The sequence below is a fragment of the Hyla sarda genome, chromosome 2 (genome assembly GCF_029499605.1).
Source record: "Hyla sarda isolate aHylSar1 chromosome 2, aHylSar1.hap1, whole genome shotgun sequence".
Lineage (NCBI taxonomy): Eukaryota > Metazoa > Chordata > Amphibia > Anura > Hylidae > Hyla > Hyla sarda.
In genome coordinates, this window is record NC_079190.1 from 408,770,014 (window position 1) to 408,797,661 (window position 27,648).

A 27,648-nucleotide genomic window follows, 5' to 3' on the forward strand; every position below is an offset into this window, starting at 1 on the left:
AATCACACCACTAGGGGTCCCCATATCTCCTGGGACACCAATGAGTCCCACAGCAGCATGAGTGTGTCCAAGGGTCATGGAAACAAGGTGGCTGATTGACAAGGCTGCAGGAGGAACACAGCCTGCAGCAACACTTTAGCAAAATTACAACTCCAAGCATGCCTGGACAGTCAAAGGATGTCTGGTCATGCTGGGAGTTGTAGTTTTGCAAAGGCTGTGGGCACACAGCTGAAGGCAACACAGCGGCAAACACTGTATCTCCAATTATTTCACAAAAAACAAGTCCCAGCATTACATGACATAACATGACACACATGAATGGCATAACAAACACTGTACTTTTAGCACTAAATCTTTGCAGTAATTTAAGAAGTTGTAAGTTATACACTCACCGTATTGTCTCTGGTGGTAGAGTACAGGCAATCTACAATAATCATTGTGTGTATGTGTGTGTGTGTACAGCACAAAACTAGAGAGGAAAGGGCTGCAGAGCAGGGCTGCCAGGCTCCCAGAGCAGTAAGTAAGCAGAGTGAGGGAGGGAGAGGATTCATCACAATGCAGGCAAGAAAGGGACACAACCCTCCCTTTGAGAAGATAGAAAAGACAGTGAGCAGCTGTAATATGCAATTTATTTGTGAAATATGGGTGATGGATACATAAAAGTTACATGTACATGATCAGGATGAGAAACTGAATAACATATAACAGTTTTTTTGTGGGATCTGACAGGTATGCTTTAATATTTTGTCTCTCTGATCTGTGTAGGAAAAGTACCTGAAGAATCACAAATGCATTTAAAAAATGTCTGCAAAAGACTGTACTCCTAAGGATCAGGAATGGATGTTAGAAGGTGTATAATCTGCTGTTCCTGCCAGGATGTAAATGCACAAGGTTCTGTTACCTCTGCGAGATGTTATACTGGCCCTATCTTTCTATGCTGTGGATTTGCATGTTCACTAAGAAAAAGGGAATCAAAGGGAGAAGGAGGTTGGAGACATTTGTAATACAGAAAGCTGCAGATATTACCTTTAGAGTGGGTTCAATTGTCGAGTAGAAGGGAACCTCCATCGTGGAGTGGACAACTAACAATAGTAACAATCGGAGGGGTGTATAGACCCATAGTTGCAGAAAGGCCTCGTTGTACATGGGCTGTTAGAAGGGATGCCTAGAAGGGATGCAACATTCCAGGAAGAATATTTATCCTCATGATGGTGCACCAAGCCAGATTTAATTGATTGTAAGAGGGCACTGGAAGGATTACTCCTCAGACATGTCCCAAGGCATGAGAGTGAGTCTTTGGACCAAGGACAGGGACATGTTCAAAACCTCCAATTTTTTTTGAGTTTTGAGCTTAAGTTTTAAGTTCTGCTTGCAGATTAGGAAGTGAAACCCATAGGGGAAAAAAACTGGTCATCAAATATTAAAGGGGCTTTCCTGGACTTTTCAATAAATGAGCATTGTATCGACTTTTGTGGGTGTTGTATGTTCTATGAACACTTTCTTTTTTTTGAATTCCAAAGCTTCTTGTGTATGTAGGCTGTGATTTCTTTATTTTACATAATATCACATTCTCGTTTAGTGAACATGATGACCCAAAATGAGTCATCAGGTGGGTCCGGGTAGGCATCCCTCCCATGGGCTGGCTGGAATTCCATACCTATTTTAGCCACACACCAGTAGGCAGAGTTAACATTGGAGCCCAATTGAAAGCTGTAGTTGTAAGGGCAGCATGATGTGGAGGAGACCAGGAGCTTATAACTACCTTCTGGGTATACGGTGAATAACATTGTTATTTTGCAGTGCTGGAGGCCTGGGATCAAATCCCACCAATGGGAACATCTATGAGAAGTTTGCATGCTCTCTGTGCTCGTGTGGGTTTTATTCCACAATAGTGATAGGTCAATTTGAAGTTTGGATTGTGAGCCCAATTTAAGTGATGACAATCAAGCAAACTGTACCTTTCCTAGAGCTGATGGAGGTTGTCAAACTTATAAAATCTCCCTTTTTATTTTTTTAGCCAAGTGTCAATGGGGTGGGATGAGCTGCTCAAGTGCCGCAGGCTGGCACACCTCCTCACTCATATTCACCTCCCAGTTACTTATTGACTGACACACAGTCATATAGAGGTGCCGAGGATGGGCTCACTGAGTGGATACACTTGCACCAATATATTTACACCTGTGGCACTCAGCTGTTGATTCCCGGCCTTCTGTAAAGGATCAGAGACATTTTTATAGATCTGGTCGGATGTCCAGGCAGTATATCTGCACATGTACACTCATTTATTTATTTTTTGTCACTGTGTCACTTTTACTTGTTTGTTTTGAACACAGGATTGTCAGGGTGCAGTAGACCTTCTGGGTGTCCCTCCTGGCAGTGTAGGGCAGGTGTGTGTGTGGCCATCAGGTTCCGCACCTCCCTGCAAAAGCCCCGGGTACTCCTTCATGAGCAAAATATTGATCGTTTATTGGCTCTGTAGGCAGGGCCGGATTAACGTTGGGGCGGATGGAGCTGCAGCTCCAGGCCCCTGCGTTAAAATAGGCCCGGCGCCCACGGCAATCAAGCCTCAAACTCCCGGAAAGGTTGCGGTATATGAAATTTGTATTGCCCGACGCCCGGGACATGCAGTTAAGGGCGACGGGCAGGTAAATTCTTCAGGTAAGTCTGTCTATATGTGTGTGTGTGTGTGTGTATGTGTGTGTGTCTGTCTGTGTGTGTACATTTGTGTGTCTGTGTGTGTATATATGTGGGGGGGGGGGCGGACGACGACGACAATGCTACTAATGTGGGGAACCTACTACTACCACCTAATGTGGGGAACCTGCCACTACCTAATGTGGGGGACCTGCCACTACCTATTGTGGGAAAACTGCTACTACCTAATGTGGGGAACCTGCTACTACCTAATGTGGGGAACCTGCTACTACCTAATGTGGGGAAACTGCTACTACCTATTGTGGGGAACCTGCTATTTCCTCATGTGGGGAAACTGCTACCTACCTAATGTGGGGGACATGCTACCTACCTAATGTGGGGAAACCACTACCTTCCTAATGCTCCCCCCCAGAAGTAGCACCCCCATCATCCATAAGCTCATGCTATTACCACACAGGGGTACGGGGAATGGGGGGGGGGGGTTTGCTGGTAGATGATGGCGGTGCTACTTCTGGTGGGGGGGGTGTTGCTGGTGGATGATGAGGGGCGCATGATGGGGGCATTATATGTAAGGGGCGCATGCAACCCAGCCTCTCCCAGCTGCTACCTCCAGTGGGCCCCAGATAATTTGAGTTTAAGACCCCTGCTCTATCACCTCCGTGCTGTCCCGCTCCACCATTCCTTCACATTTCTCACATGCTGCTGCATTCTTTCAGTGTGAGCATCACATCATTGCGCTGGCGCCCACAGATCACCTCCCCGCAGCTCTCACACTGCAAGAACGGAGCAGCGTCTGAGAAATGTGACAGCTGGAGAGAGGTGCTCGGGCGCCATATGGTACAGGGGAATTATTAAAACTTGGGGGGGGGTGCATGCACAAAAAAGGGCAAATTATAAGTGAGGGGCATTATATGTGAGGGGCACAGAACAGGGGGCATTCTATGTGAGGGGGACAGGACAGGGGGGCATTATATGTGAGGGGCACAGGACAAGGGGTATTATATATGAGGGGCACAGGACATGGGACATTATATGTGAGGGACACAGAACAGGGGGTATAATAAATGAGGGGTACATGACAGGGGGCATTATATGGGAGGGGCACAGGACAGGGGGTATTATATTTGAGGGGCACAGGACATGGGGGCATTATGTGTGAGGGGCACAGGACAGGGGGTATTATATGTGAGGGGCACAGAACAGGGGGTATTATATATGAGGGGTAAATGACAGGGGGGCATTATATGTGAGAGGCACAGGACAGGGGGTATTATATGTGATGGGCAAGGACAGGTCGGCATTATTTGTGAGGGGCACATGTCAGGGGGCATTATATGTGAGGGGCACATGACAGGGCTCCCCTGTCATGTGCCCATATAATGCACCTATAATGCCCCCCTGACATTTGCCCCTTACTTATAATGCCCCCCCCTGTCCTGTGCCCCTCACATATAATGCCCCATGTCCTGTGCCCCTCACATATAATGCCCCCTGAGGGGGGCAGGACATGGGGCATTATATGTGAGGGGAACATAGATATACTTTGATAAAAAGGCCCATCACAATCTTCAGCACCAGGCCCATGATGCTCTTAATCTGGCCCTGTCTGTAGGCAGAAACCTTGGTTAACACCTAAGTGGACACCAGGAGCATTTGTGGTCCCTTAGTATCTTTAGGCCAAAAGGCACCCCCCGAGGTTCCAGGTTCGATGTATGTTCCTTTTCGCCAGAGGGGAAAGGTAAGGGTTGTTGTTGGGGGGGGGCTCTCTTCTTTCGGAGATAGGCTTGTGATAGACTGTATCCTTTGTGCACTTTTTTTAGTGTAACACGTTTGCGTTTTTTCATGCACTTCGAGAGCTCGTTCCTCGGCTCTAATACAATCTCTATTCAGCACTGCAGAATAAGTTGGTGTTATATATAGAGGAATCATTATTAATATATTGTAAAGATCTACAATGGCAGGTCAGTGCTACCCCTATCTGAAATATGGAGAGAGGCAACTTTATCTTCCTTACTGCTAAGGTAAACTTGCAGCAAAATCGGAGGTCATTTAAGCCCTGTCCAGGGACCGCTGAAACCCCACCCGGGGGTAGATAACACCCCCTTTCCAGCTGAGGTCTGTGATTCTGCGTGGAAGGCTATACAGTAGTCTCAGGTTACCTACCATTTATAGTGTGCATGTAATATAAGACTACAACTTCTAGGATGCACATGTAGTGGGTTGTGGTCCTACCTTTAATAAAGATCCAAAATGACCAAGTGACACGGCGGGGCACACTTTCTTGCTCACCCTCCCCTCCTAGTGCTTCCTTGATGGATCTACATGCCTGTGTGTGTCAGTCAATAAGGAACTTGAAGGTGAAGATGAGTGAGGAGGTGTGGCACTTGAGCAGCTCATCCCCCCCCCATTGACACTTGGCTAAAAAACAACCCCCCCCCATCAGCTCCAGGAAAGGTAAAGTTTGCTTTTATATCCTTACAGCTATCCAATGGTGTCTGCAGCTCTAAGCATAAACTACTGGGGTGACCCAGTACAGAATAACATGTTCTTCTGTACTCCTGCCCAACCTGTGTGGCAGATGCTGCTTCAATGTCCGTCTTGGGCCCACTTTCCTCAGGACTTTTTTATAATGCAATGTTATGCAATGATTAATTTATTGGTATTTTCTATGCACTTGTTACTTTAAGAAACCTGTTTTCATGAACCTTGTTGTTAGGGGAGTATGCAAAGGTGAACCAGGTGACTTATCTGGCCAATGGGATCTCTCTAAATTCCTCCCATATATAGTGAGGTCAGAGTTCAGTTCACTCTCTTGCTGTGGTACAGTTTGGTGAAGTCTGTCTGTGAGGTGATCCTGAAGGAGGCCTGAGGCCTAGTCCAGCAACCACAAATCTACTACCAGTTAACCCCAGTACCCAGGTGAAAGTCAAAGCCTTGCGGTAAGCATTACAGTCCGAGGATCAAGTTAGTCAAGTCCAAGTAACTACAGTCTAGTGTGGGCTGCAAATAGTAGGTAGAAGAAATCCCGGCACTCACTGGATATGCTGAATCACAAATGTTTATTTATCCATATGCAAGGCAATGCAAAGTAGGGACTCACAGGACACGTTTCGGCCAAGTGGCCTTTGTCAACTGATCTACCTGTTAGGATTCACAGGTGTACATATATACAGAGAGGAAGCCTTCCCCTTCCGGTTCATAGGTGGAAACACCTGACAGCTGAGCCGGGAGGAGACTGCATCTTACATAATAGCACAAATGAAAAATAATAATAAATACATATATAAAGTAAGCAAAGGTATAAAAATAATAAGGGAGCAGCATGAATTTCATTAAACATTATAGTCATCAAGAGGAAGCAAATGATCTGTACTTGGACTATATAGAGTTTCATTTGGAATCATTCTGACCGTGCTCTATGCTTGCAGTGATGAGTGACAAGAAGGAGAAGTATCATAGTGGTCTCTAAAAAGAGAAGACTGCCGCTTGCCGAAGATTCTGCCGCTTGACTGCTCATGCCTGGATCTCAGGCACTGAGCAGTCATTCGGCGATCGGACAGCGAGGAGGCAGGTAAGGACCCTCCTGCTGTCCTGTAAGCTGTTCGGGATGCCGCGATTTCGCCGCGGCTATCCAGAACTGCCCACTGAGCTAACCGGGATGGTTTCAGTTTCACTTTAGACGCGGCGTTCAACTTTGAACGCCGCGTCTATAGGGTTAATAGCACGCGGCACAGAGATCAATGCCGCGCGCTATTAGCCACGGGTCCCGGCCGTTGTTAGAGGCCGGGCCCGACCCGCTGTGACGCTGGGCCACGCCGTGGCCCCGCATTATAGATCGGGAGCGGACACATGACGTTCCAGTACGTCATGTGTCCTTAAGGGGTTTTAGGGATTATGAACTTAGTCAAATTCTGTAATTATGTCATTGCATATGTTGCTGTTTTTTAATTGATTTTGTCTTCTCTTTTTAGAGACCACTATGATACTTCTTCTTGTCACTCATCATTGCAAGCATAGAGCACGGTCAGAATGATTGTAAATGAATCTCTATATAGTCCAAGTACAGATCATTTGCTTTCTCTTGATGACTATAATGTTTAATGAAATTCATGCTGCTTCCTTATTATTTTTATACCTTTGCTTACTTTATCTGTGTATTTATTATTATTTATTTTTCATTTGTGCTATTATGTAAGATGCAGTCTCCTCCCGGCTCAGCTGTCAGGTGTTTCCACCTATGAACCGGAAGGGGAGGCTTCCTCTCTGTATATATGTACACCTGTGAATCCTAACAGGTAGATCAGTTGACAAAGGCCACTTGGCCGAAACGCGTCTGCATTGCCTTGCATATGGATAAACAAACATTTGTGATTCAGCATATCCAGTGAGTGCCGGGATTTCTTCTACCTACTATTTGTACCTCTGGTCCACATGCACCACCACCTATACGAGTGCTGACTCTCCACTACTTCTAGTGTGGGCTGCAAACATATCAAGTCAGTGATATACAGCACAATTAACTATAAGTCCCAACAAGCTTCCAAAAGTTCACCCTGCATCTCCTTCATGCTCATCCTAGCTGTAACGGATTGTACCATATTTCCAACCTCAGTAAAGCATACCAGTTATCCGTAACCTTGCTTCGGAGTGATTATTTCCCCCGTGCCTGGCCAATAGGTCAACCATGTCCTGGCATCACGAAACGGTTAAGTACACATTACCCTGATCCGACACCACACTACAACTGACAGATTCCCTTATTTCCTTTAAACCAAAGTTATAAGAATAAAAGACATAAAAAATGATGAATAGTATATATAGAAGATCTCAAGCAGATGTCTCAGGGATCCAGTATACAAGCATTTGTGAAAACAAGACTGAGGGAGAAGAAATTTATTTATTTTTCATAGTAAACTTCAAAGGATATGCAAAAAGGAGATGAATACAGTAAGTTTAGTTCGATGTATCATGGCATGGTAATGTGCATAGTCTTATATATAAAGGGTGGGCCATTTGTTGTCTATGGCAGCTGCCACTTCTAACACTGCAGCTGTTCATCAAGTAAGCTATTGTAGAACATACTATTCACAGCAGATGTTCATGTTTCTCCTAAAATGGGTTAAACGCACCCCAGATAAAATGCTGTCATTATTGGATGCATAATTCTGCATATATTACCAAGGCTTTATGCTAATGTGTATTCCTAGTCTAAAATATAATGCACTGAACGTTGAATTTATCAGAATACTTTGAATATCTGGTGGCCTGTTATGTCTTTGTATTGAACCCTCATCCTGAATAAGCTATTAGAGCAGTGTTTCCCAGCCAGTGTGCCTCCAGCTGTTGCAAAACTACAACTCCCTGCATGGCCGGACAGCCTTTGGCTGTCCGGCCATGCAGGGAGTTGTAGTTTTGCAACAGCTGGAGGCACACTGGTTGGGAAACACGGTCTTAGATGGTATGCCCACTATTTTACCAGTATACATCTTTGACTGTAGTTTTTTTTAACCTCTGAGAGCCCCAGGTTGGAGAACGCTGGTATAGGATTTATATGACCCTCCTGGACCATGAACAACCTAGCGATATTTCCATAGCAGTAACAGGCTATGTTCATACAGCAGGTTTCCGCAATTCAGCTCAAATTCCGTTCTGCCAAGCTCACAGCTGAATTTTAGCAAAATTGAGAAATTCCGGCAGAATTTCTCTGTGCTCAAAACACAGAATTGTGCCTAAATTCCAAGCCTTATTGAGTTCAATGGGATTCCGCCCGCAATTACGCAAAAAGGGCAGGTCTTTAAATTTTGTGGAATTTCCTTGTCAAAAATTCCTCTGTGTGAATGGGAAAGCGGAATCCCTCGGCTTTCAGTTTTGATAGAATTTTCAGTTTCATTACAGTGAATGAAGTGATGTAATTATACCATACACAATCTGAAAACTTTATTTTATTCTATTGCCTTAAAAAAAAAATCTAATTTTTTTTTAACCCCTTAAGGACTCAGGGTTTTTCAGTTTTTGCATTTTTGTTTTTTCCTCCTTACATTTTAAAAATCATAACCCTTTCAATTTTTCACCAAAAAATCCATATTATAGCTTATTTTTGGCGTCACCAATTCTACTTTGCAGTGACATTAGTCATTTTACCCAAAAATCCACGGCGAAACGGAAAGAAAAATCATTGTGCGACAAAATCGAATAAAAAACGCCACTTTAATTTTTGGGGGCTTCCGTTTCTACGCAGTGCATATTTCGGGAAAAATGACACCTTATTATTCTGTAGGTCCATATGGTTAAAATGACACCCTACTTATATAGGTTTGATTTTGTCATATTTCTGAAAAAAATAATTACATGCAGGAAAATTTATACGTTTAAAAATGTCCTCTTCTGACCCCTATAACAATTTTTCCACGTACAGGGCGGTATGAGGACTCATTTTTTGCGCCGTGATCTGAAGTTTTTATCGGTACCATTTTTGTTTTAATCTGACTTTTTGATCACTTTTTATTCATTTTTTAATGGTATAAAAAGTGACCAAAATACGCTTTTATAGATTTTTTTACGTGTACGCCATTGACCGTGCGTTTAATTAATGATATATTTTTATAGTTTGGACATTTACGCACGCGGCAATACCATATATGTTTATTTTTATTTACACTTATTTTTTTTATGGGAAAAGGGGGGTGATTCAAACTTTTATTAAGGAAGGGGTTAAATGATCTTTATTAACACTTTACTTTTTTTTGCAGTGTTATAGGTCCCATAGGGACCTATAACACTGCACACACTGATCTTTTACACAGATCACTGGCGTGTATTAACACGCCTGTGATCAGTATTATCGGCACTTGACTGCTCCTGCCTAGATCTCAGGCACGGAGCAGTCATTCGCCGATCGAACACCGAGGAGGCAGGTAAGGGCCCTCCCGGTGTCCTGTAAGCTGTTAGGGATGCCGTGATTTCACCGCGTTGGTCCCGAACAGCCCGACTGAGCAGCCGGGATACTTTCACTTCAGACGCGGCGGTCAGCTTTGATCGCCGCGTCTGAAGGGTTAATACAGGGCATCACCACGATCGGTGATGTCCTGTATTAGCCGCGGGTCCCGGCCATTGATAGCCGCCGGGACCGAAACCGATATGATGCGTGACCCTGCGGCATATCGCGGGAGCCGGCCGAGGACGTAAATATACGTACTTCGTCGTTAAGGGGTTAAACAAAATTAGTATGCTTAACCGGTTGCCATCTAAGGAACGAGCTGGCTTGTTCTTGTAGATAGGGGCCTCCATTAATAGCCGACATGCGGCGATCTCCACGGGCGGCTATTAACCCTGTAGATCACCGCTGTCAAAGTTGACAGCAGTGTCTAAAGGGACTTTTAACCAGTCCCTGGTAGTCCAGTGGGGTGGGGTGGATCGCTATGGAGGTAGCCAGAGGGCTTATCTCTGCTCCTACGCTGGTCCCGGCTCTGTGATTGATAGAGCCTGGCTGGACCAGGCTTTATCAATCAAGTTCTATGGAACTACATTGATCTGTTTGAGGAATCTAATGATTCTCCTAAAAGTCCTCTAAGGCGACTAAATGTGTAAAAAAAAAAAAAAAAAGTTGAATAAAAAGTTTAATTAAACACCCATTAACCTCTGCCATATTAAAAGTTTGAATCACCCCCCCCTTTTCCCAAATTCCATCTAAAAAATATGTAAACATAATTAAAATAAACATATGTGGTATCACAAATGTCAGAACTATAAAATATAATGTTAATTAAACTGCACAGTCAATGGCGTTTACATAAAAAAAAAAAAAATACTAAAGTCCAAAATTTCATATTTTTGGTCACTTTGAATACCCTATATAAATGTATAAAAAGCAATCAAAAAGTCCCATAAAAACTAAAATGGTACTGATAAAAACTTCAAATCACGGCACAAAAAATTAGCTCTCATACATCCCCGTATACAGAAAAATTTAAAATGTATAGGGGTGAGAAGAGGACAATTTTAAACATACAAATTTTGGTGCATGTAGTTATAATAATTTTTTAGGTAGTAAAATAAAAGCTATAAAAATTAGGTATCCTTGTAACTGTATCGAGGCATGTTTTTTTCAATTTTGCTCGAGAAATATTTTTTTGTTTTCACCGTAGATTTTGTGGTGAAGTGATTGATGTCATTACAAAGTAAAATTGGTGGCACAAAAAACAAGCCCTTATATGGGTCTGTAGGTTGAAAATTGAAAGTGCTATGATTTTTGGAAGGAGGAGGAAATAATAAAAGTGTAAAAATGAAAAATGGCCCAGTCCTTAAGGGGCTTAAGGGGTACTCCAGTGGAAAATAAGTGTTTTCAAATAAATTGGTGCCAGAAAATGAAACAGATTTGTAAATGAAAATAGATATACACAAGCGCTGGAGGGTGAGAGGACGTGTTCACTCTGCTGCTGTACTCTCGTACGCTTTCCCCGTATATCGTACACAATAATGAAAGAAGACGAAAAAATATTTTGGGAGTGGGCTAAAGTACAATAGATAAATGGCAATAAAATGAATGAACCTGGTGTAAAGATCACAGAATATGAAGGACCTACCTGATAAATGTGATGTGGGTAATGAATGAATGCTTGAGTACAAAACTGAAAAACTGAGGAAAGAATCATATATTAAATATTGAATAAAAAATAGGTATTGTTCTAACAGTGCTATACATCTAGACAACTTGGGCAACTCAGCACTATTTTTTATTCACTTTTTTTCACTATTTTTTATTCAAATATTTTTTCGATTTGTAGATTACTTGTATTTAAAAATCTTAATCCTTCCAGTACTTATCAGCTGCTGTATGCTCTTGAGTAAGCTGTATAGTTCTTTCCAGTCTTACCACAGTGCTCTCTGCTGACACCTCTGTCCGGGTCAAACCCCCATAGCAAACCCATCCTGCTCTAGACAGTTCCTGACATGGACAGAGGTGTCAGCAGAGAACACTGTGGTCAGACTGTAAATAACTACACAACTTCCTCTGAGGCATACAGCAGCTAATAAGTACTAGAACGGTTAAAGTAACTTACAAAGCTGTATACCTTTCTGGCACCAGTTGATCTGAAATTTTTTTTTTTATACCAGAGTACCCCTTTAAAATTGTCCTCTACTGCCCCCTATAACTTTTATTTTTCCATATAAAGGGACTTTGTCTTACCTGTCTTAATGACTGTACATGCTTTTAAAGAGGTCTAAATGAAGTTATGTTTAACTGCTGGAGAATCTTCTTTGGAAATCATTTTTTTCCCGTAGACTTTTTGATAAAACGTCCAATTACAAAGTACAATTGGTGGCACAAAAAACATCATCACCTGGGCTGTATTCGGGTCAGGCCCCCTCTGCCACTCCATTAGAGAGTTGGATTTTTTTTTATGCAGATCTATCACAAATATGCAGCAATAACTAAATGCATTCCATGTGGAGATTCCCTATGAACCCCCCCCCCCCATACACAGAAGTTGGTAAAATCAGGACCCCAATAACAGTTGCAAGCACTAAAATTGCCTCAGTTTAACATGATGCAGAAGCCCCATTTAACCACTAGATGGCAATCTAAGAAAGCAAACATCAAAAATCTAAACAGTATTCATAGGTTACAGATCATCGGCTTTATTTTAATTTTTAAATGAATCAAGATACTTCATTTTCAAAGAGGACATTGTTGTCAGTGCTGTACATTATTGTCTTAAGCTGCTGAATAAGCGACTATTATGTTTCCTAAAGATAAAATATGTCTATAGATTATCTGTAACCAACGTGTTCTGACTGAACAGACCAGTGCTGAGAGCTACAATAGGATGTTGTCATTCACTTCAAAATGACCACCTCTTACTGTTATTGCCATAAAGCCATATGTAGGTTTAACAGTAATGCTAAATATTTTCATTCCAATGCAAAACATATTGATCAAAGTAACAAAAGTAACAGACTCAACTCTGAACGTTGCAGAAGAGAAGCCAAATGGTCGCACTACTAAGACTTGTCGCCAACACTTGTGAACCATAGGTGGGGATTCCTTTTGTCACAAGACCATTTGTCTGTTATACTACTGATCGGGTTTCTCAGTTAACTAGTTCTGCAGACTTTACATTGTAGATCAAGAATTTAGAATGTCAAATATTTAAAAGGTCACAGAAGGCAACTAGTAGTGACCATATTACTATACAGGAGAAAAAGTGCAAATATATCAAAAGTGCAAGTTTAAGATGTAATGGTTCCCCTAATACAAGTCACTGGTCCAGTGCCAAGGTGCCAATGACTGAATCCCATGTAAATCTCTGCTTTCTATTTCAGGGATAGGACACATTTGGTAGCAATAGGAACAAAAATGAAGTGAGCGTAAAACCCCAGGGCGCTAAAACTTGTGACCTCTTCTATGTCCTCTATGACAAGACATCTAATACAATCTTAGCAACACAGCAAATAAAATCAAACACCGAGTGCTATTTAGGGGTCAGATGGTTAACCAATCGTATTGGGGTCTCCTGACTCTCTCACAGCGTCAGATGTAGAGGAAGAGAATGGCTGGGCAGGTTGCATATCAACAGGCTAAGGGAAGTGTCTGGCAGGGGCTTTCTCTGTTCAATCAACAGCTATCTAAAATGTACGGCCAACTTTCTAGGAGGGGGGGGGGGGCAAAATGAGCAATTGGCCAGGGGCAACCAGTTGCCTCCAGCCCTTACAGCCCTTCTCAACAAAGTAAAGACTCCATTTACTTGGGCCGAGCAGGCGTCAAAGATAGCTCCCTCTGTTGTTGGTGCATTCCCAGTGTGAAAAAGTCTGCAAATGCACTGTGTGTGACCCTAACCTAAGAAGGGGTAAACTGGCGGAGGGATAAAATTTTTTTTTATTAAAAATAAATTACTTACCTCCAGCCTATACCATTGCTGCCTCCAGTGTCCTGCTTGATCCTGTCCCAGTGATAAAACCTGACGCTTGGGCCCAGAGTGATGTCGGGCCAAGAGTTTCATACTGCTGCTCAGCAAATCACTGGCTGCAGCAATGTTCCACCTCGGCCGGTGATTGGCTGAGGGGCAGTATGAACTGTCCACCAACTATCCCCATCCAAGCTGACAGAGCTTGCATGAAGGGAAAAAAAATATTTGATTCCCTGCTGTTTTTATCCATTTGCCCACTGACAAAGAAATTATTAGCTTATCATTTTATTGGTAGGTTTAACAGTAACAAAACAAAAAAAAATCCCAAAAAAGAATTTCAAGTTTAATCAAAGTTATGAATTTATTTGCATTTTACTCATTGAAATAAGTATTTTATCCTCTATAAATCCACAAGATTTCTGGATCCTAGGTGTCTTTTATACAGGTAACGAGCTGAGATTAGGAGCACTCTCTTAAGGAAATTCTCCTAATCTTGGTTTGTTACCTGTATAAAGGACACCTGTCCACAGAAGCGATCAGATTCCAGACTCTCCACCATGGCCAACCCCAGAGAACTGTCCAAGGATGTCAGGGACAAGATTGTAGACCTAAACAGGGCTGGAATGGGCTATAGGACCATCGCCAAGCAACTTGGCGAGTAGTTTACAATGGTGCAATTGAGGAAACAGCCCAGAATTACACAGGAGGATATTGCCCTAATTCACTGTTAACGTACAAACAGTGAATGAGGAACTAACAGTCCGGTGTAATAGATAAAATGATTAGTAGTTCCTGAAAAGTGATTGGTTCATAAAATATATTTCATTTTATTATCTTACAGGATCAGAGATTAGAGTTAGTTTCCTCAGCACCTATAACACTACAACTAGTAGGGAGCTGCACATATCTATTGTATCTTTTAATGTTTTTGCAGCACAAGTTTTACTTTTTAATGGCATCACCTAACTTTTTGATTAATAGCCTTTGAACAGGATAGACCATCAATCACTGGTTGGCAGGGTCACCCCCCGCTGATCTGCTGTTCGGCATTCATCGCTATACAGTGAATGGGGCTGGAAGCGCTGTGCTATTTATTGTTTAGTGGTGGCACTGCTCCCATATTGTACGTATGAATGCACATTACATACATATTACGGACACACAGAAATATGCACATCACATATAGTGTTGCTCGCGAATATTCACAATGCAAATTTTATTCACGAATACCGCATATTCGCGAATTCGCGAATATTCGCATATATAGCACTATATATTCATAATTACGAATATTTTTTATTTTTTATTTTTTATCACAGTGCACATCACAGTGATCATCCCTCTCTGCTTCCAGCTTATGTGGTGTAAAGAATACTACTGTGTGAGACTGGCGTGCGAATTTTCGCATATGCGAAAATAAAATGCGAATATTACGAATATGCGAATTTAGTGAATATATGACGAATATCCGTCCATATATTCGCGAATATTCGCGAATTCGAATATGTCCTATGCCGCTCAACACTATTCACATACATCATATACATAAATAAACAAATGCACATTATATACAGACATAATACTTACACACAGATCTGTATGCGTACATCCATAAACACACTTTTTTGCAGGAAAACTCCTCGAGGGTCCACATGTGTGAAGTCACCCCCTCCAGGACTTTTCTTTTTCCGTGCAGCTGGATATTGCAGCCTGCAGACTATCTCCCCCACGACCCCCTCTTTCATTGTTCCAATAGCCAGGAGCAGCACGAGAGGATGGCCCTGCCACATCCTCCTGCCTATAACCTTGGCCGCAATATCTATATACAGTGACCCCCCAACTTACGATGGCCCCGACATACAATCATTTCAACATACTATGGCCTCTAAGAGGCCATCACATATTGAAGGCAGCATCAACATACGATGCTTTTGAATGTCGGGGCCATCGCATAAACGGCTATCCGGCAGCGCAGACTGCTTCACTGGTACCGGATAGCCGTTTACGGTGCCCCGTGTGGTCCGCTGACTATCACTTACCTGTCCTCGGGGCTCCGGTGCGTCCTCTTCGGGATCCCCTGAATCATTGGTGCTCTTCATCATCATCACATCGCTGCGCTCGCCGTCCCCTCATCCAATAGGAGCGTCGTGCGTAGCGACGTGATGGCGGCGACGAAGAGCGAGGATGCCAGGGAAGCAGAGGCCTTGCCGAAGCATCGGGACACCCCGGGGACACGGCGACAGCGATGGAAGGCGACATCCAGGGCAGTGGTGATGGTCCGGAGCGGCGGGGACAGGTGAGTATAACCTCCAATACCAGTGGTCTTCAACCTGCGGACCTCCAGATGTTGCAAAACTACAACTCCCAGCATGCCCGGACAGCCGTTGGCTGTCCGGGCATGCTGGGTGTTGTAGTTTTGCAACATCTGGAGGTCCGCAGGTTGTAGACCACTGTCCTATACTTTACATTGCACGGATCCCTCAACATACGATGGTTTCAACAAACGATGGTCCATTTGGAACGGATTACCATGGTATGTTGAGGGACCTCTGTAGTAAGCTGAGTGATGGATTAAAATAGACGGTAACTGTATGTAGGCGATGACAGATGACAGGCTGGGTGTACAGCAATGCTTTCTGGTCCTTTGCTCAGGTGCTCACCGATTCCTTGTTGGGCCAGTCCGAGCCAGAGTGAGAACACTAGAATCAGCTTTTCACCACCCTTAATCTAACAAAACCATGCAGTTTTTTTTTTTTTTATGAAGGATATGCTTTAATGTGTAAACTGTCTAAAAGTAGTAACAAAAGATGCCAAACTCTAAAAACATTCTTTGTAAGGTTTACATAAGCAATACATTTCTATGTAACAATCATTAATCCGTTTCTTTATTGCACCAGCAGAATGGAAAGGTCCCACAGCACGGCTGCAGCCGAGGATCCCATAGATTGTTTAATCCATACAGCTGCTGGGGTACCGGATGTAGAGTAGCATTATGGCGCACTACAGCCTCCTGTATGGTTTGCAGCACTTCGCGGTATAGTTCTGAATCATTAGAAAGAGGGTTCTTCTCTGAAGGATCATTGGAGAGATTGTAAAGCAATGGTGGCACATGGTAGATCACCTTTTCACCGCTACAGGTGCAGAACTTGGAACCATAACATGCCCCAGCTCCTTCTGGACTAAATTTTGGAGAAATGTAATGAACCTTCCAAACAGTTTCTACTGATAAAATAAAAAAAATATATATTATTAAATTAGCAAGTCACCTATTATAAACCCTCATTGTGTATGTCTAGTATATGAAAAGCAGTCTATGAGACACACCGTACAGCTCCTCGGCTCATCACGCTCTAATAACTGTACTGCAGAAAATGGGAACCTGCTGCACAGTGCACACTACGGAATCTCAGCGGAAAGTTTCGCCATTGAAATTCATTCATTCTTTTGGCGGAATACTGTGCCAAATATATTGCCATATCGGGATACAATGTCTCCTCGTACCCGGCACCGACTGATTCAGTCGACAAAATGCCGCTACGAGCAGACACACTGCTGCCATTTGCGAGTCGCCGTGTATGCAGTGTACTCACACACATCGCGGCCGCTCCTCCTGGTCCCTGAGCTAGGCCGAGAGCAGCTGCGATGGGCAAGTATACTGCGCATACATGCGGCGACTCGCACATTGCAGTGTGTCTGCTCATAGTGGCGTTTAGCGGCCTTTCAGTGGCGGATCCGCTCGTCTGAACGTAGCCTTAGGGCAGCTGATTTTGCTGCCCATTAGCTTCAACAGGTAGCAAAATCTACTGCGGAAAATCTGCAGCAAAATACGCAGCAATATATGTGTGAATGTACTTTTAGGGTACAGCTGTGCATGGAATAAATTCTGTGGATTTTCCTCAGCAGAATATCTATAGCATTTCTGCAAATATCATTGCAACTGTAAATCTGCACTGTAAGTCATGTGATTTTGGTGCAAATTTGCCATTATTAATTCCTGGACTCCTGTATTATGGCACATAATGATGCATAGATTATAGTATGCATTGCTGCTCACTAAGGGTACCTATAGTGTAGAAATGTGCACAATAATCATTTTCCCAAATGACTTGTCAGACAGAAGCCACTTGTGACCACCCAAATGTCTCATGGTTCAGGCAGCATGAAAGTGATCACAGATTCCCTTTAAAAATAGTACCTGTCACCAAATAAACTAGTCTAAACTCTGTATCATACCTTCATTATTGCTCACAGAGTGTGAGCTGCCGGCAGGAGGAAGTGGGCGCTTCCCAGCAGACGCAACATCACTGAAGCCTGCTGGGGGACCGCTTCTCCCCTGCTTGTCTCCCTGTCGGTAAAACTAATGCTGTGAAGAATAGAAGACCTCTCTGTGCAGCTATCAGTCAGGCAGGCTCAGCGCAGCATTCTTCTTCAGGCTCCAGTGCTGCTCTGAGCCCCGGTCGGCTCTCAGTGAATGAGAGCTGTGACATACTCACTTCCTGAGTTCAGACTCCTGCCAGGCTGGGAGGAGACCGAACTGACTGTATATATTGTGGCACGGATGAGAACAGCGCCACCTAGTGGCAATTTTTTCAATCACAGTTTAAACATATTTCTGTGAATAATTTTTAAATAAAGTGAATGGGAAAGGGTCTGAAAATTACATAAATTACATTATAGTTATATATATATATATATAAATAATTTTACTTTTCTCTCCTCTCTTTTCTTTTACCCCTATTATGTTTTGGTTTATGTCTTTGTTATAATATTTTTTTCTTTATAAATGAAGTATTACTGTATGCATCATGGCTCACTTTTGTAGGAGCAGTGAGTTCTGAGATCAACCGGGGTACATAACCACAGTTGCAGATTTGTTTTGCATATCTGCAGCAAAATCTGCAACATGTATTGGAGATTTTGACTTTTAGTCAATGTGGAAAATTTCCAACACAAAAATTGACATGCTGTAGCTTTAATTTCAGCAACACGTATCAATTTATGCTGTGGATTTGTTCTGCAGCTCGTGGAAGAGATTTACAAAATGATATACTTTGCTGGTATTGTAAACACTGCAGATTTTCTGCATAGAATTCCACACAGACAGTCTGCACTATTTACGCCTTTTGTAGCCATGGACATACAAGTGTAAAATAAGTACGTGAAACATGTTGTATGTTGAATAAAGGCAAAACAATCTTTTAGTACATACTGCGGGTTTGTTGCCATCGAACTGCATGCAAGTACTCTTCACAGTAGTGAAACATAAATTCATGAGCAGAGATAGATACGAATCCTTGCAGAAGTGGCATCATATCTTTGCCATCAATTATTCTGAAAACACAGAAAATACTTTGTCAGTACACGTGATCACTGCAGACAGTCCAGTCCTGAAAGTATGAACTAAGGAAGCACAAGTGCACAGTGCATAGAGAAGAAGAATGTGCAGCAGAGAAGACTGCAATAAAACAATCTTACATTTAAAAAGAAAGTGATAGGAGATGGAAATAAAGGAATTTAAATCTACTGGACAATGTTTGACCAGTGTGAAACTGAGCAGTACACATTTACAATATGCTGCCTTAACAGTTAGGCTAGGTTCACACTACGGAATCTCTGGGCAGAAAATATCCGCCCGGAGATTCCGAGTGCGGCCAGGACCGACTGAATCAGTCGGCGCTAGGACCGTGCGGACACTGCAGCCTCTAGTAGACTGCAATGTGTTCCGCGAGAATGAGCGACGCCATTCTTCAGGCGCAAATTTTCAAACGGATTTTCCGTTCACAAATTCCAAAGTGTAAATTTGGGAACGGAAACCCATTCACTACACTATACATTTTAACAAGCGGAATTTCTGCATACAATTTCAAAGCGGAATTGCAGGCAAAAATTCCGTAGTGTGCACCTAGCCTTAGAGCTGAACCTCAAATGGGCCCCGAATGGTCTCTGAACAGAGAGACATACGGAAACAAACTATTTGTCATGGCTGTGCCTAGTAATATGACAAGGCTTAGCTGGTCAATAAGCAGAGAGGCTCCTTGACTAGCAGAGTCTTTTTACATGTGGCCCACCATACAGACAATACGGCTTCACCTCTTTCTGTTTGTTATGTCGCAGCCTGAAGGCTACAGCATGCAAGATCTTCCCATCTCCACTGCTGCCAGGAGAGACTGTCTACAAAAGAGGTAAGTGCCAAAAGCAAGTGTGCTACATGCAGGCAAAGCCGTCATATGGTGACCATTGGCCAAACAGTGTTGCAGTAACCCAAATCTCTGAGAATACCCACAAAGGGAGGAAGCGGCACTAGTACTTATGTTATGTGAACACCGACCTACGGTACACTGACAATTAGGTGAGCGTGTTACACCTGGGATTACAAAATGGATCGGAGGGAGCTGTAGTGTTTGGAGGTGCTATACGAATGTGAAACAAATTGAACATATATAGCAAATAAAGAAAGAGAGTAACGAAGCACTCCCGCTGTGACTTCTGTATGGAGGCTGGAAGCTGGAACTCAATCACGGTATTCCATAGCGGGGAGGCAAAAGGTGGAACGAGGGGAGCCTCAGATCCTGGCCACGGACCGTATCACGCCCACTGGCGCTTCGTCAGGCCGTCAGGCCTGACGAAGCGCCAGTGGGCATGATACGGTCCGTGGCCAGCGTCTGAGGCTCCCCTCGTTCCACCTTTTGCCTCCCCGCTATGGAATACCGTGATCGAGTTCAATCTTCCAGCCTCCATACAGAAGTCACAGCGTGAGTGCTCCGTTACTCTCTTTCTACATTTGCTATAAGTGTTGCAGCAACACTGTGGAGTATTTGGCCTCAGCATGAAGGCATGTTTTAAACCAAAATGTAATCCAGCTCCGATGACCTAATCTGCCCCCTGCAGATGTTGAGAAATGTATCGGACTGTGTTGGCACAGCTTCTGGAAAGAAAGTGTACAAATACGTGTGTAGTTCCTAGGACAACCCCTTTAAGGCAGAGGACAACACAGCAAGTGGCTATTTTTAGCGGATCACTGTGCTTCTAAATTTATTTATTTATTTTTTACTTCCCAATTTTTTTTCTCTGTGTGTCTTGGTTTTGAAGGTCCTAGGATTGATTTAAATGGGTATTCTGGCGTTTCTTTTTTATTTAAATATTTCCAGGTCTGTAGAAAAAAAAAAAAGAAGTATACTAACCTACTGGGAAACAGCAACACCCGTGTGATGTATTGCTTTCAAAGTTTGAAAATAAAGGAACCATTTAATTGGGCACTTAGTCATCTGTTTCTTCTCTCTTGATGTACTTTGCACAGAATGTAAGCTGAAGTCTCTTTCTATATACTTACCTACTCCTCAGTCCTCTGCAGCTTCAGTTTGGCTCCTTCTGTCACTCGTCTCTTCTGCCTGCTTCCAAAGCAAGAACTCGGAGCAGTTCCTACTTGCTCATCCAATCAGCCTGGCTTTAGCAGTGTCCTATCTAAGACTGTGATTGGCTGAGTGGGCAGGTCCTGCTCAGAAGCAGGCAGAATAGAAGCGTGTGGGAATAGGAGCAGAATAGGAGCCGAAGTGGGGCCAGCAGTAAGTATAGCCTTTTATTTTTTTATTTTTCTACAGTCCCAGTAATATATTCATTTTTTAAATGTAAAATACCCCTTAAACCCCTCAGTAGCCAACCTATTTTAGGTCTTAATGACCAAGGAAATGTTTTATTTAGTCACCATTGCATTCTAAGGAACATATTTAGTTTTTTTTACTTTGATGTTAAGTCAATATAGCAATATTTTTTCAGGGGCAAGTTAAATTGTCAGTGGCACCAATTTAAGGTTAATTTCATTTATAGAGTCATTGTTTAGTCTAAAGTGGCTTTCATCCACTGCATATGATTTGTCGTGAGGAAAATCCTATAGAAAAGTGTTGTGTCACTTCAGGACCCTGTGTGCAGCATTGCCTGTGGGTGAACAGAACCCTGGAGCGGTGAGTAAATAAAGAGTCTGAGTAGAACTTTGTTTTCTTCTAGTTTTAGGTATGAATTTTGAGTCTTGGAACTAGTCTATGGTCTAAATTTATTTGGGTGCCTGGTTTAAGGTTTATCAGTTTGGGACATGGAAAGAGGTATATTCTATTAGGGGGTCTGGAAAAAACTATTTGTATTAGGGTCTGGTCTGGGGTCTACATTAATTTAAGTTTTAATGCGTCCTATACCCATTCTGCATTTTCTAGTTATGTGGCTTATATATGTGAGCAACATAATATTGGTCTAGTCATTCATTAGGTCACACATATATATATTATATATATATATATATATATATATATATATATATATATATATTATTCTATAGCCATCAAACTGGCAAGTGTGCCTTACCCTTATGTTAAAATGGATGTGGTAAATGCTTGAAGGTAAGTTAGTTTATGGTGTATGTACTGTACATCTGTTTGGGTAGAAAACAGGAGACAACCTCAAGCAATGTTCTCTGGGTAAACATGTAGCATATTTTTCCTTTTTTGCCTCATGGCATGATCCACTTAGTTTGTGGGTTAAATTTAATTTATAAGTATCAAATAATAAAGTTCAAGATTGAGTCACAGTTTAAATGTTTATTGCCCTGTGGATAATCCTGTCCCTATGATAGGACTATGCAAAGTCACTTTCTAGGGATTAAATAATGGAAATTTACAGATCTGAACAACTTCTTCCACCAGTTTATTTGAATTATTTTTTCCCAGAATGCCTATTCATAAAAGTGACAGAATACCCAACAATTGGCACCAGAAAGTTAAACAGATTTGTAAATTACTTTTATTATAAAGAATCTAACAAAAGAAAAAATCTTGAGCCTTCCAGTGCTTTTCAGCTGCTGTATGTCCATGGCGCTCTCTGCTGCCACCCCTGTGTTAGGAACTGTCTGAAGCAGGAGCAAACGGGGTTTAAAAGGGGTACTCCGCCCCTAGACATCTTATCCCCTATCCAAATTATAGAGGGGATAAGATGCCTGATCGCAGGGGTCCCACCTCTGGGGACCCCCCATTATCTCCCTGCTGCACCTGGCATTTGTTTAGAGCGCCGGGTGCAGCTCCGGTGGCTCATGACGTCACAGCCGCGCCCCACTCGTGATGTCATGGCCACGCCCCTCAATGCAAGTCTATGGAAGGGGGCATGACAGCCTTCACACCCCCTCCCATAGACTTGCAATGAGGGGGCATGGCTGTGATGTCGGGAGGCCACGAGCCTTCACCCCGCATCTCCAGTCATCCAGCATTGGGCGAAGTTCGCTCCATGCACCGGATGTCTGGGGTGCCGCAGCTGAGATCATGGGGACCCCCGTGATCAGACATCTTATCCCCTATCCTTAACCCCTTTAAAGCACTGCTGCTTCAAACAGTTCCTGACCCCAACAGAGGTGGCAGCAGGGAGCACAGTGTCAGACTGGAAAGAATCACACAACTTCATCTGGGACAGCTGATCTTTACTGCAAGTGTTGAGTTTTTTAATAGATATATATACCGGTGCCAAGTGTGTAAATTATATTTTTAAAGGACACCTTTAAGGACACAGTAGATGTGTAAAAGATACATTTAATACCTGTCTTTTGGCAGCATGCCTCCTCCAAGTTTAACTACTGTTGGAAAAATATCCATAAGACTTGTTGGTTTATCAATTATAGCATTTGCAGGAAGAACATTTGGCCACCGTAGAATTCCTGGCACTCGTATACCACCTTCCATACCTCCCATACCTTTACCACCTACAGGATAAACAGACCAGGGAACAATACATACATGGTTATTCATTGTACAAGTATACAGCAGAGATGCCACTCATTTGATCTAGGACTATGCAGAATGTATTATCAGACAGGGCAAACACGAATTTTAAGTTACATTGCAGTGCCCCACTTGGAGCCTGTAGTTGGGTGATGTCTGTTACATGCCTTATGTAACATGTGCCTCATTTAATGGGTGCTGTCTTTAAATAGTTTTATATCATTATGCCATTGTATCAGTGTTTTATTAAATGAGGCAAAACAAAAACCTATGCGTGGCTAAACCTATCGCAGTGTATATTTGCCCCGCTGCACTTCCTGGTTCTTTGGCAAGTATGTCCCATTGCAGCTCAGCCTGTATTATCACGGTGCCCAATCTCCCCGCGCTGTACTACCTAGTGTTGTGGGTGCTATGTTACATTGGGCTCAGCCAATCACTGGCTGAGGTGGGACAACCTCAGCCAGTGATTGGCTGAGCCCAATGTAACATATCGACCACAACACCAGGTAGTACAGCGCGGGGAGATTGGGCACCGTCATAATACAGGCTGCAGGGAAGCCGGGAAGGTACATAGAGACCGAGCACATTTATGAAAAAAAAAAAGCTTTATTGGACAACCCCTTAAAGGGGAACTCCGCTGCTCAGCGTTTGGAATGAACTGCACCAAATGCTGGAGCCGGCGCAGTGAGCTCGTGACGTCAAAGCCCCACCCCCTCATTACGTTATGCCCCACCCCCTCAATGAAAGTCTATGGGAGGGGGCGTGACAGCGTCACGCCCCCTCCCATAGACTTGCATTGAGGGGGCAGGGTGTGATGTCATGAGGGGGCGAGATGTCATGAGGGGGCGGGGCTATGACATCACAAGCTCCCGGCATCAGCTCCAGCGTTCTGAACAGTTTACCCTTTTAAGACCAGTGTGTAAAATGGTGAAGTCTTTAATAAATCCCTTCCTTGTCACAAAAGCCAATATTGATTGTTTAAAAAGACAAAAAAAGTTGTTTAAAATGACAATAGAAGAAGTGATTCATTTTTTCATGATTCTTTACTGCTATAAAGGGGCTAAAGTTTAAAAAAAAATTAAGAAAAACTGATTTATGCATTCACTGATTCATTGTGTCTTTAAGCATTATTGCTAGTATCTAGTGATTCGATAAAGTAGATGCCATTGACGTCAACTGAAAAATACTATGTAGGGAATGGATCTTGATGTAATTGTAATCATTAGCACAGACAATATTCAATGTATGGGCGCTGTTCTTTACCCCTGTAAATGCCATTGCTGCCTTTAAGGTGAAGGCTTCCAATCATTCCTTCCAAGTATCCACCATGGTCAGAAGCAAAGTAAGTCAGTGTATTGTTTATTAAACCTTCTTGATCAATAGAGTCAAGGATTTGACCTATGTGGATAAAAAAGATAACATTTATTTTGCCGGTTATATAATTAGAATGGCATTGAAAAATGTGTAATGTTAAATATTGTTAATGAAATCCGCTGCGAGTTACGCTACCATTCATTTGAATGAGTCCGCGGACAGTCCGCGAATCTGACACTATTGCAGACTGTCTGTGGACTCATTTAAATCAATGGTAGCTTAACTCGCAGCGGATTTCCCGCAGCAGAAAATCCGCTGCTAGCTACTAGCGTGTGAACGCACCCTAAGTCATGTGCGATATGTCAAAAGTTTTGATCAGCGGGGATCAGAATGTTCAGGAGAACGAACCAGGAGAACATTGTGTTGCTGTGCACTCCTCTCCCTGCCTCCTATACCCCCTCACCCGTCTGTGTCACATGATTAAGGCAATCTCATAGACTTACATGGCGAGTTTGTCTGGACCACGTGACAAGAAGCTGGAAGAAGAATGCCCCATGTGCGAACTTCTCCTGGCTCATTCTTGAGATCACTCCTACCACCACTGATCAAAACTTTCGACATGTCCCTAGGACAGGTCAAAGGTCTTTAACAATGACAGTTGCCATTAAATGAATAAATTCCTATTATACTGTATATTAAACATTCCATAGCAGTTGTCAGGACTGTCCTATTAAAAGGGGTTATACCAGAATCGGAAAACAGACCTATTTTCTTTTAAAGACCGCTGCACGTCTGTTTCCAGGTTGGGTGTGGTCTTACAACTTCGCTCCATTCACTTCAATGGAACTGAGCTGCAGAACCACACCCAACCCGGAGACAGACCAGGAGCGGTCTTTGAAAGAAAATAGGTCTGTTTTTCGATTCCTGGATAACCCCTTATACAGTCAGTGGCTATTCTAGGATTATATTTCCTTTTAAAGGAGTACTCTGGCACTTTTTTTTTTTATTAATCCTCTGTGCCCGGGATGCAAAATGAAAGAAAACAAACTCCAGTCCCTGTCTTCTTCCGCTTCCTGCAGGTCGGTGAGTCATGCTGCTCTTGGCGTATCACCTGCTGCAGCGGGACATTGCTCCGACCGGTGATATGCTGAGAGCAGCATGACTCACCGACCAGCAGGAAGCGGAAGAAGACAGGGACCGGAGAACGGGACACCCACATCGGAGCAACGGGGGAACGTAGGCAGGCGAGTTAAAGTTGGTTTTGTTTCCTTTTGCAGCCCGGGCATGGCGGGTTAGTAAAAAAAAATGCTCCATAGTACTCCTTTATGCCCACGATGCCAAATTACAATAAGTAACATGCTTCTTTTACCTCCATGCAACGCTTTGTCCCATTTTCATGCCCAGGACCCACACCCGGAAGTGCTGTAGTGCAAGTTTGCCTATTTTACTGTTATCTCTGACCTTTCCCAACATTCCATGTATCCAGGGACAATATGTCATAAGCCACATGGTCTCGAGGGGGCACAGCTATGCTGCAGTTAGTGGGTAGATGGCATTTCCTGCTGTTAGCCTACCCACTGCAGCATAGCCATGCCCCTTTGAGACCATGTGACTTATGACATATTGTCTCCTCCCACATGAAATGCTGGAAAAGGTAAAACAAAAAAACTTGCCCTACAGCACTTCCAGGTGTGGGTCCCATGTATAAAGGGACAGAGTGGTGAACGAAGGTGATAGAAGCATAATATATAGTATTATAACTTTGTGTCATGGGCTGAAAAGCTGAAGAAAAAAAAATGAAATACTCTTAATACTGTTCAGCAGCGCCTACTGTATACAGTGAGACATGGAACTAAAGATAAAATTAGCGCTTATAATTCCTATGAAATAAATCTTTCAGTGACTCATGGGTTTAAAGGGGTACTCCGCTGCTCAGCGTCAGAAACAAACTGTTCCGAATGCTGGAGCTGGGTGCCGGGAGCTTGTGATGTCATAGCCCTGCCTCCTCATGACATCACGCCCCACCCCCTCTATGCAAGTCTATGGGAGGGGCATGACATCCATCACACCCCCTCCCATAGACTTGCATTGAGGGGGCGGGACGTGAATGTCATGAGGTGGCGGGGCAATGGAGTCACAAGCTCTCAGCGCCGGCTCCAGCATTCGGAACAGTTTGTTCCAAACGCTGAGCAGCGGAGTACCCCTTTACCTAGTCATATTCATTAAAGCGCAACAAATTTTAGTGTAATAACCTGCACACAGCCTTTGTACTGTGTGCAGGTGTTGTGTACAGCAATTATTTAACCTCATATTTGCAGGCTTTCGTGATGCTAAAAAGTGCTTTTAATCAAAGCCACTGACAGTCTGATAGGCATGTGCGAGGTACGCGATGCCCCGCTGCCGCCACGCCCACCCACGTGCCCGCTTTGTATCTCAGTGCTGGGAGCGCTGTGTGATTGACACACAGGTCCCAGCGCATACGGCCTTTAACTAATGTAACGCGTGCGCCGCTGCATGTCATCCAGCAAGCGCTTGCTCCTCCAGCAAGCGCTCGCTCCTGCCGCCGTCATCCTCCTCAGTGTGCCTGCGCAGGGCTAGGTGCAGAGAGCGTGGGAGCAAGTGGAGGAGCGAGCGCTTGCTGGATGACACGCAGTGGCGCGCACGTTACATTAGTTGAAGGGCACATGCGCTGGGACCTGTGTGTCAATCACACAGCGGTCCCAGCACTGAGATACAAAGTAGGCGTGTGGGTGGGCGCGGCGGCGGCGGCGGCGGGGCATCGCGTACCTCGCACCATGCCTATCCGACCGTCAGTGGCTTTGATTAAAAGCACTTTTTAGCGTCACGAAAGCCTGCAAATATGAGGTTAAATAATTGCTGTACATAACACCTGCACATAGTACAAAGGCTGTGTGCAGGTTCTTACACTAAAATTTCATGACAGTTGCGCTTTAAAGGGAATCTGCCGTCAGCATCACCCGCACTAACTTATTGGTATAGGCTTGTAGTGTGGGTGACCC

The 27,648-nt window shown here is 43.5% G+C and overlaps 1 protein-coding gene across 12 annotated transcripts in view; it reads right to left on the reverse strand.

Moving 5' to 3' along the window:
* Positions 1 to 16,338: 16,338 nt before the first annotated feature.
* Positions 16,339 to 27,648, reverse strand: part of LOC130358010 (arylsulfatase H-like) — a 135,672-nt gene continuing 124,362 nt past the window's right edge. For 10 of the 12 annotated variants that reach the window (XM_056560809.1, XM_056560808.1, XM_056560807.1 and 7 more), the window contains exons 7-10: positions 24,578 to 24,712; positions 23,133 to 23,295; positions 18,772 to 18,893; positions 16,339 to 16,784 (exon numbers count right to left, since the gene is read on the reverse strand). In XM_056560809.1, the coding sequence (XP_056416784.1) occupies positions 16,435 to 16,784; positions 18,772 to 18,893; positions 23,133 to 23,295; positions 24,578 to 24,712 (770 nt within the window). In that variant the 3' untranslated portion in view covers positions 16,339 to 16,434. The remainder of the gene's footprint in view (positions 16,785 to 18,771; positions 18,894 to 23,132; positions 23,296 to 24,577; positions 24,713 to 27,648) is intronic. The other 2 variants (XM_056560800.1, XM_056560803.1) reach the window with 2 other exon arrangements.